Consider the following 10,308-nt stretch of genomic DNA (forward strand, 5'->3'; position numbering starts at 1 on the left):
AATTAGTCAAGAGTCCCGTCTCTTATTTTATATACTCTTTGGTAAGCTGTTTCAAAATCAAAATACTAAAAACTTTGATGTTGAGGTTATGTTTGTTATATAGAAAAGTTGTAGAGTTTTTTAAGAGTAAAAAGAGCTAAAGTGATTAAGTTGCTTTTAGTTTCTATATTATTCAGGAAAAAAATGTTGAATCAATTATAAATGGATGACACTAAAAGAACAAAGTTTAAAACGTTAAAATGTACAGTTTCTGAAGCAACAATAAATGCTATAAAAAATATGGGATTTAAATATATGACTGATATTCAGGCTGAAGTTTTACCAAAAGCGTTAGACGGAGGAGACGTGGTAGCTACAGCTAAGACGGGTTCTGGAAAAACTTTAGCATTTCTAATTCCTGCTGTAGAAGTTGTTGGCAAGCAATCGCAAAATAATTATCAAGGTGTTATGCATATTTCTTATAGTTGCGTAGTCCATATTACTGCAGATATGTAATAACTATACTTTTATTTATTTCTAGGCACATTTTGTATAATAATATCTCCAACTAGAGAACTAGCAACTCAAACATATCAAGTACTCCAGGATATTATATCACACCATGAGGGGATCACTTCAGCATTAGTTATTGGTGGTGAAAGTAGGAAAATGCAAAGCAATAGACTTGCTTCCGGTAAAAGTTATTTATTAAAGAGTAAAATATCCAATTATTAAAGTATCCTAGATTAATATAAAAATAATTTATTAATATAACATTTTAGGTGTTCATATAGTTGTTGCAACCCCAGGAAGGTTGTTTGATCATATGAGAACCAAAGAGTTTGATTATAATAATGTTCGATGTTTGGTATTGGATGAAGCAGATAAAATATATCAATATGGATTTGAAGAGGACTTGAAACAAATTATTAAGAGGCTTCCTAGTAAGTGAAATTTTAGAAAATTTTCCTAGAATTTAATTTAATTATTTTCATTCTTGGATAATAAAGAGATAAGTGCATTAAAATTAAAATGAACAATAAGAACCATTGAATAGATAAAAATAGTTTGTGGTTTATCATTTTTTTTACAACACATTTTGTATTTTATGTGTAGAGCAAAGACAAACAATGTTATTCAGTGCAACACATGCGGAAACAACTGAGGAACTGATAAAGTCTGCAATGAGAGATGATTTACACTCAATCAACACAAATGAAGACAATGACAGGGCAACTGTTGAAGGATTAAAACAAGGGTAAGGAATAATAGAACAAATACTCATGTAATATTAAGGACTGCAATACTTTGTATATTGATTTTATAGTCAAAACTTCTGCATAGCTTATAGTTTGTGCTATTTACAAACATAATTTCAAAGATTTCATGTATTTAATATTTAGTTTTTCTTAGGTTACTTTAATATTTAGTCACATTATGATACAAGTGTATTAAAAAAATTAGTTATTTCCAGGTATGTTATCTGTGAAACAGAATACCGGCTCTGTTGGTTGTATAAATTATTAAAGAAGACACAAAATCTGAAAGTCATGGTATTCTTTTCTAGCTGTAAGTCAGTTGTGTTTCATCATGAATTCTTAAACAAATATTGCAATTTATCAGTTCTATGTATTCATGTAAGTTTGAATTATTTAAATAGCTTATAATCAGTCACAAAAAAAGTGTGCTTAAAAATCGAAATTAATAAAAACATTGTTAATATAGTATTTTTTAGAATAGGCAAAGTATAATTATGGTTTAATATTTGTTTTAGGGTAAAATGAATCAAACAGATAGAACAGCTACTATGAACAATTTTTATAAAGCAGAAAAAGTAGCATTGTTCTGCACTGACTTAGCTGCGCGGGGCTTAGATATACCTGCAGTAGATTGGATTGTACAATTTGATCCACCAGCTGATGCTAATGTAAGTTGCATTTAACACATTTAATGTTACTCAATAACTTAAAGGGAGGGTACAAGTTGGTGGTAGTTAATAGGTTAATCTATTTCTTATGATCATAGATTTTGGTGTAATGAAATGTTGAACTGAGTTCCAAATATATTATTTTTGACTAGTTGAAGTCCTAAATAAAAAATATTGCTTAAATATTGTTGTTATTTTATAGGAATACATTCACAGAGTGGGCAGGACAGCCCGGGGATTGGGGGCGGCCGGTCATGCAGTTTTGTTGCTAAGGCCAGAAGAGAAAGAATTCGTAGAATATCTAAAAGAAGCCAAAATCTTTTTAGATACATACGAATTCTGGGATAAATTGAGTAGTCTTCAAAAGAAGGTAATAAGATAAGACAAAGAAACTAGAAGAGAAGATTAGAATTAGTTTTTTACATAAACATAAATTTCCATAATTATTTCTAGCTTGATATTGCACTACAAAACCCAGAATTTATTAAAATGGCAGAAGAAGCTTTTGAAGGTTACATAAGGTCGTTTGAAGTTAAGAAATTGAAGCATATTTTTAATTTGTTAACAATGGACATGGACGCTGTCGCTAAATCATTTGGTTTAAAAGAAAAACCAGATGTAGATATACGTAAGTATGCAAAACAATACGACATTTTATATTTACTCATAGTAAAGCATATAATTAAATGTTTGCTTTTCAGGTGTTGGATTTAGTAAGAAACACAGACCTAGAAAGCGGGCGGCCGCGTTGCTTGCTACTAATGTATCGGCAGAATCAACAAAACAATTAAAAACATAAGTTTTATTTATTCACTGAGACATAGTTATTATCTTAAGGTAAATAAAGTGAGATTATATATTATATTGGGTCCTGTTCATTTAATACATTTTATTCTTAAGAAAAATAAAGTAATACAATTCATGACTAGATACAGAAGGTACCAAGAAATTTAATTTTGTGTTTTCATAACATAAAAAAGATTTTTGTTGGAACTTTCTGTTCAATATTTCATTACTTTAATGATTTCGGACAGATTGAGGTAATTGACGCGTACCTTTTTATTTAAAACGCATAGTGAACTTTATAGATAATAAAATAAATATATATTTATTTATAAAAACCATACTTATACAAGTAATGGTGTAATATTTTTAATTCATTTCACATAAAAAATAAATAAGCAGTTGAAGACCACAAAAACTTTGTAATTGTAGCATGAATCGTATTTATAACGAAATACTACAGCAAATATAATATATTAATGTTTCTTTTATGTAATTAAGTTCATTTTAATATATTATTGATAACATACTTCTTATAATCCCATTCTAGCGTCACTTATTGCATAATTATAAATAATAGTACATAGGAACTTTACAATTTACAAATCTATTTTTACACCTAGTATTACAGTTGAGATTAATAACAATATTATAGAATTAAGACCATGCCAATGGAATAAGATAGTGAATATACTTGTTTACATTAATTCCAGCAAAGAATCTAACATTTTTTTTACTATGTATGTATAAATCTGAAAATAACTCTGGTACTACTACTATCCACACCCCTTTGAAAAATATGTTATTTTACTTATGAAGTTTATTGTGTAGATACAACCATGAGATTCCCAGTCAAGCTCTCTACATAACTTCAGTTTTAACTGTACTGGATTGTTACATTAAATTGAAGGTGTAGCAGGCTTTACTTAGTGCTCATTTGGTATTGGAATTTCATTATCAGCTCACTATATGTCCCCACCGAAGGGCCTACCCTAAGTTAAGGGTGATTAGGCCATAGTCAACCACGCTGGCCAAGTGCAGGTTGGTTGACTTTACACATATTTTTGAATTACTTAGATATGTGCAGGTTGCATCATGATGTTTTCCTTCACCGCAAGAACGTCGGATAATTGTACATACGTAAATCGGAAATAGAAATACACATTGGTACATGGTGGGATCCGAATACAGGACTTGCAGATTGCAAGTCAAGTGCCTGACCCCTGAGCCATCGACATTAGGAATTGGAATTTATACTCTTAATAATGAAGAAACAATACACAAATTGTTGCTAATCACAACTGTAAAATCACAAACACAAGTTTCACTTTGGAGTAACATTCATTTCATAAATATTATTTCTTGATAGTTTCTCAAAACAATCTTCATGGTTGTGTTGATGGTTGACCGCATATATCATCGAGTCTATGGTTTCGACTGTTGCCGGGCAACGGTTCAACGAGAAATACTGCACACATCGCCACGATGTTTTTCCGTGCGTTGTTGAATGTTTGGTGTACACAAAGTTCATATGCACTAATTGTTTATGCCCCTTTCTGCTGTAAATGTATTTGTAGTGAACCGGCAACTGATTATCGCTAGAGCCATTCATTACTAGTGATAATGCACCTGTAAAGTAAAACAAACTTTATTTTAACTGCTTTAAAGTCTAAAATAACATTTTGTACATAATGTACTGTGTATACACAATAACATGAGATCTAAGTACAATGTAAGGTAGTTTTAACACTTTTATCCGGGTTTATGTTTCCATAGTGAGGTTTTGTGTTAAATTGTCAAACTTGGATGTGATGTTATTCTGCGCGAGTTGTAGAATAAATGAAACATAAGTAATCTAAGAATTAAAATTAAAAAATACTATAAAAATATTCCGTTATTTTTTTTTATCTATTAATAGTATTTAAGGATATATGTTCCTTTTTTGGGATAATGAAATGAATAACTATGCAAAAAATCGTTTAATTATAGATATAAAACACTATATTAAGTCACTATCATGTAGTAACATCACACAAAGAATACAAAAATAGTTTTATTATGATTTTCATCTTACACTACGCATACATGTAAAAAAAAATATAAAAAATCAGCCAAGCCAAAATGTCAAAAAGCAAAATGCAGGAATGTAAAAAAAATGATTTGGCTTTGTTAACCTTGAAGCCATAGAGATCATTATAATTATCTTATTTATCTGTTCAATTTAGTATGAGATTTTTTTTTTTCGTAGGAATTTAGCTTTAAGTATGGAGACAATAGGCATGTCATGATTACGCACTACCTCAACAAATGTGACAATAAACTTGTAAAAAATTATTTGACTATTTTTTTATAACTTTGTTGTGTATCATAATATATTAAATAGTGTCTATAATATTGTGATTATACACAAAAAACCTCATACAAAGTGAACATCAAATATTTAAGCTTTAATTTTTTTGAGTAATATGTTTTACACTTATTTTAATACAATAAATAGACTAGAATATGAGCAATAAAAAGTCTTTAAATATATGGCAGAGGATTGATGGCACAATATTTTGTGTTGTCACAAGATTTGAGAAAATATATTGGTTCATTAAAAGCAGTTACTACAGTGTAATTGGTATTTAATCCAAATGTACACTATCACAGTATCAAAATATTATTTGCATAATTTTAAAATATTGCTTCAAATGCATCTTTCTTATATGAATACTAAGTATTTTATAGAAATATAATATAGCTGTATTTATAAATTGATAAATAATTTCGTTTTTTTTTTACATATTTATAGGATATTTTATAGGAATTTAAATTTTGGTCCCAATATCCTTTGAATCTTTGATTCACATTTTTTTCTGTTGCTCTAACCAAATATCACTTCTTATTGTAATCTTATATCTATAAAAAATACCCTTTTTGGGTTTGTGATGTGTAATTTTTATGTAGCAAAATAGTCTCCTTGTAATTGAGATACTTTAAAAACACCGTTGAAGTGTACTTCAAAGCATGGTGACTTGCAAAATGGTAGTTCACATGCACTACACATAAATCGAGTATCCCGTCTTTTTCCTAACTTCCAGCACAGTCTGCAGGAGCGTTGCGGATATTTCTTCTTGCCATCTTCTTTCTGTGGTATTGTTGTCAAACGATGTTCAAGCATCGGTCTTGGGAATTCTTCGTTAGCATTAATTCTTAACATTGCGTTAGTCACCTTACCATTGACAAAGCTTTTAAAGTCCAAAAATAATGAGTTCAAACTTGTGGTATCTGAAATCACGATAGGCATTTTCATTACATTTGAAAATAATTATCTAAGTGTCATATTACAAAAAAGGATTTTAAAATGTTGAAAATGCCATCGTGTTTACAAGTGTGCAAAATGAAGTATTTTTTATAAAGAAAATATGCAACAAAGTCAATAAAAATTAACATAGGATTGCATTTTCAACACAATCTATAATCCCGTTATTTACAAAAGACAAAGTAAAGAAAGCATTAACAAGCAAAATGAAAAAAGAAATTAAAAATTGCTTAGAATGAAGAAATAAGATTGCATTTTGTATATCTTTTGTTGTTGTCTCTTTTGTAACACATTCTGTGCCAATGTAATGCCAAGTCAGTGGCACTGAAAGTGTTAATTGCACAAAACAACATCAGCTGCTAAATAATGTTACAATATGTAAATATACAGCAACAAAATACATTCCTTAGCAGGGCAGTGTTATTCACAAAATACAAGAATTCCATAAATTTTTAAAAATCAAAAATACTTACTGTCCTGAGGTGACTGATAGTCCAATGCAACTGTAGTATTATTTTTGCCATCTCTAGATCCTTCGTAACTTTTTGGAGTTGTACAAACTGCAGGATCTGTCACAACTATATCTATTTCATCACATTCCGTTTTTAATTCTATTTGATTTGGAGATTGTTCTTTGTCTTCGCCTTTATCTATATTGTCTTTGTGCACCAATGTATTCAATGTAGAAGTTATATCGATAGGGGTTTCGTCATAAACATTTTTAAAATTATCATAATTGCTGTTGTGTAGTAAATTATTAACTTTATTGTAGGCCATTTTGTCATTGATTTTAGCTCGTTTTTCCGTGTTTAAGATATCAGAATAGTATGCGCTTTGCAGAAATTCTTCTGATTTTCTCTTTAAGTGACTCAACCTTTGAAGTTTTTCTATAAATTGTCTTTGTTTCACTATCTCATGTTCATTACTCTCTGGTAATTCATTAGGACTGTTATCATAGTTCTCAGATGTACATGACTCAGGATCAGGGCTACTGTTCTGGTGCACTAAATTTTGTTTAGATAGATCTTTAATTTCTTCCTCATCATCAGTCTAAAATAAATTATAAAAATTAATAATCACTTACACCAAAATTATAAAACAAACATATAAATAGTGACAAATGAAGTGTTGAATCTAAAAGCGGTTTAGATAAATTCTTTGAAGGACTCAATTTTTGTGCTTTAAAAGGTTAGGTTTAATGTCAGGAAATGAATTTGGTTTATGCTGAATGAAATTTATATCCTTACCTCTTTATTAGTTAATCCTTTGATTTGTAAAACTTCAGCTGTTCCTATAAAACTAGTGAGATCTTCTCTTTTAACACTGACTTCTCCATGATACATAAATTGTAAGAGATCTTTCATAGCTTTGAGAGTCACATCTCTCAATACCACTGAAAATATAATAGAGTAAGAAGTTTAATGTCTGTATTTGTTAGCTATCACAATTCTTTCTTCTGATACTTTAATAACAAAAATGGGTAAATACCTATAGGATGTTGACAGGGATTCATTTGAAACATTTTCTTGAAGTACGGGGAACATATTGATAGAATAACTTTGTGCGCTTGAAGTAAATGCCCTTCTACAGCTAGCGTAACATCGACAAATTCGCCTTTCCCGAGCAAACCGGCGAAACCTTTGCTCAAGTTTCCGTGAAAATTGTTCCAAGACAATGAAAATTGCTGGTCCATTTCTATACTTTTTTGAAGTGCATCTGTAAATGGAAAATGTATTTCAGTATTTTTGCAGTTGCCCTATAAATTAAGAATAAGTAATGAATAATTTTTAACTTACTATAACCCAGTAAAATTTTTGTTTTTCCCCAAATGAGATTTATGATGAAAGCAAATGTGACAGCTACAAGCGGCGCGTCCTACAGTGTTGTCATAATTTGCCATAAATTCCGGTTTGGAAAAAATGTTTTGTGTCTATGCGATAAACCGAAATAACTTCATCTCTATTGTCTAGTATAATTATGTAAATGTAAAAAGCACTTAAAATAAAGTAAAAACGTATTTAAAAACAGTTTTTAAATTATCATTTTTTCCGTTCTAACTGAGACGTTTCCGTTCTATCAAAAATTACTAATAAAAATAAGGATGTACTTGTATCACTTTGAAACCTTTTCAGTAATTTTCAATGTGAATAATATATTTGTTTCATTTGACCATATTGCATCATAATGTTCTTACTATAAAAAAAGTAAAACACTCAAATACTCCAATTAGAAAGCACCTTAAAAGAAAACGTAATGTAAAAGATTGATTTGTACTAACTTTCCGTAAGTGACCACATTAAATGTGCCTGTAGCTGTAAGTGAGGTATGAACAGTGTGATGAAAGTCCTGGTTTGGTTCTTGTAACATTCATATAAATTTTGTTTTAACATTTATACTGATATACTTTATAGTTGTGCAATAAAGTTCACGCCAAAGTATAGCAAAAAGTTTTGTAAAAATTCGTCAGTAACGGCTTTGACTTGGCATAAATATAAAACATAAGCGAATAGCTTATGATATTTTTAACTAATTTCTAAAATTTAATAATACCACATTTTTAGTTTTGAAGAATAATGAAAATTAATTACCGCTCAAAGTTTACTAGAGCGAACTTTATCTTAATGGTGTAACTTTTGGATTGTTTCCGTCCATGATTCTGAAAGAAAAGAAAAGTCTTACCGCTATCGCTCGTGACATTAGAAAATTAAAACCGTGACGTCACGCTTCCGTTGTTTAAGAACGAAACGGATTAACTGTCCGTACTCGAATTTTATTAATCGACGGTTCGGCAGAGATTGATATCCCGAGATGCGAAAAAAAACGTATGGATAATTTACATAAAAAATGGTGTGGTCACTTATTATGCAAAATATTTGTTTTATTTTATATTTGATTCGCCTACAGATTCTGTAATTGATGTTTTGTCTGTTTCGTCCAAAAAGGGTACAAAAAAGAGTAAAGTGCAAAAACGTGCTTTTCTCGAAGGCTTGACAGTTAGCGCTGCGTGATTAGCCTTCTTTGTTAGCAGCGAGTAGCACTTTGTTACGTTACTACAGTTCGAACATTTTAGAATGGACTCTTTTGAAAACATTTGATAGTTTCTATTTGTATTTATTATATCTAACACCAGGAATACATTTGCATCTATACTAAAATATTTCTATATGACGTATTATAAAATCTGAAGAGTATGTTTGTCTATGGGTTACCTACCTACATATATCCTTTATCGTGGGCCTGAAAAAAAACCACTGGGTCACAAATTGCTATTACATAGTATATATCCCGCTATATTTCACGACTCTATACTTAATTAAAGGCAATTTGTACATCAACCATATTGAATAGCCATCCTGCGTAAGTAAACGCTAATTGACCACACACATAATCCACGTTATACCTAGAATTAATCATTTTGCTCATTGGAACTATTTTAGTTCTCCTCAGTATTTGATTTCAAGCGGTTTATCAAGTAAGCTTTTCTCAGTAATGTTAAATTTAAAAGTTTGGTCAATTTGGTCATGTGGTGCCGCCGTTCATTTGCCCCCTTTCCTTAGATAAAAAAAAAGCATGAAGCACCAATATACTTTAAGATAAAATAGTAATATATGTGTGATAAAATGATTATCATCGTCATAAAAAAGTATTCTATAAAAGCCTATATGTTTAATTCATTTATAATCTCTGAGAAAGGATCATTTTAATTATTACTTAAATATGGAACAAAACAAGAATTGTCTATTGTCTTATTTGTAACCATCATTTTAACTGCTGTCTGGCAGACGTCTGATATTGTTTCATTTCTAGCACACTGTTAATTCCGTTTCAAGGAGGCATTAATTTAGGCTTAAAAGATATATAGAAGAAACCTAAGAACTAAGAACTTTAACTTGTTTTGTTGGCAATGCGAGACCAGTGTTCTTATGCAGATTTATTTTTTCATACTAGGAATTGCATTTCTGCTATCTGTGTAAATTTAATTTTTTTAAAGTTACAATATGAATTATAATGGTTAGTTATTTATTAAATGAATCAGTAAATATAACACGCACCTGCACCCTGTATATGGTGGTACGAGAGAAAAAGATGAAATCTAAACTGACCAACTTCAAGAAGCGAGCTTATTACAACCTCAAAGGCCGGCAACGTACCTGCGGTTCCTCTGGTATTGCTGATGTCCGTGGGCGTCGTTGAACACCTCGGTGTTCCGGCTGCTCGTTTGCCCCCTTCTGTTATAAAAAAAAAAAACTGTTACAAATCATAGCGTTGTACCAATGTGACATACCCGCAATGGCTATATAGACCCTTTTATTGT

General features: G+C 30.3%; 2 protein-coding genes across 3 annotated transcripts; one reads left to right on the forward strand and one right to left on the reverse strand.

Moving 5' to 3' along the window:
* Positions 1–59: 59 nt before the first annotated feature.
* Positions 60–2,768, forward strand: LOC106122368 (probable ATP-dependent RNA helicase pitchoune). The gene is made up of 9 exons (XM_013318310.1): positions 60–442; positions 521–673; positions 762–923; positions 1,096–1,237; positions 1,454–1,616; positions 1,754–1,906; positions 2,109–2,276; positions 2,360–2,534; positions 2,608–2,768. Exons 1-9 carry the CDS (start codon positions 202–204, stop codon positions 2,703–2,705), a joined length of 1,455 nt encoding a protein of 484 aa, XP_013173764.1. The 5' UTR covers positions 60–201; the 3' UTR covers positions 2,706–2,768.
* A 1,087-nt stretch (positions 2,769–3,855) lies between these two features.
* Positions 3,856–7,879, reverse strand: LOC106122614 (influenza virus NS1A-binding protein homolog). Of its 2 annotated transcripts, none has more exons than XM_013318694.1 (5): positions 7,790–7,879; positions 7,482–7,709; positions 7,241–7,386; positions 6,467–7,043; positions 3,856–4,318 (listed from the first exon to the last, which is right to left on the reverse strand). In XM_013318694.1, the coding sequence occupies exons 2-5, from the start codon at positions 7,684–7,686 to the stop codon at positions 4,014–4,016; spliced, it is 1,233 nt and encodes a 410-aa protein (XP_013174148.1). In that variant the 5' UTR covers positions 7,687–7,709; positions 7,790–7,879; the 3' UTR covers positions 3,856–4,013. The 2 variants fall into 2 exon arrangements, with proteins under 2 accessions (XP_013174148.1, XP_013174147.1); XM_013318693.1 differs by lacking the exon at positions 3,856–4,318 and adding an exon at positions 4,656–5,959.
* Positions 7,880–10,308: the final 2,429 nt, after the last annotated feature.

Source organism: Papilio xuthus, unplaced genomic scaffold (assembly GCF_000836235.2).
Source record: "Papilio xuthus unplaced genomic scaffold, Pxut_1.1 DF826923.1, whole genome shotgun sequence".
Taxonomy (NCBI): Eukaryota; Metazoa; Arthropoda; class Insecta; order Lepidoptera; family Papilionidae; genus Papilio; species Papilio xuthus.

Coding starts and splice junctions, on each gene's coding strand:
- LOC106122368 (XM_013318310.1), top strand. CDS start 202: ATGGATGACACTAAAAGAACAAAGTTTAAAACGTTAAAATGTACAGTT. Junction 674..761: donor AAGCAATAGACTTGCTTCCG/GTAAAAGTTATT, acceptor ATAACATTTTAG/GTGTTCATATAGTTGTTGCA. Junction 1,238..1,453: donor GTTGAAGGATTAAAACAAGG/GTAAGGAATAAT, acceptor AGTTATTTCCAG/GTATGTTATCTGTGAAACAG.
- LOC106122614 (XM_013318693.1), bottom strand. CDS start 7,686: ATGGACCAGCAATTTTCATTGTCTTGGAACAATTTTCACGGAAACTTG. Junction 7,044..7,240: donor AAGGATTAACTAATAAAGAG/GTAAGGATATAA, acceptor AATTTATTTTAG/ACTGATGATGAGGAAGAAAT. Junction 5,960..6,466: donor CTATCAGTCACCTCAGGACA/GTAAGTATTTTT, acceptor TCGTGATTTCAG/ATACCACAAGTTTGAACTCA.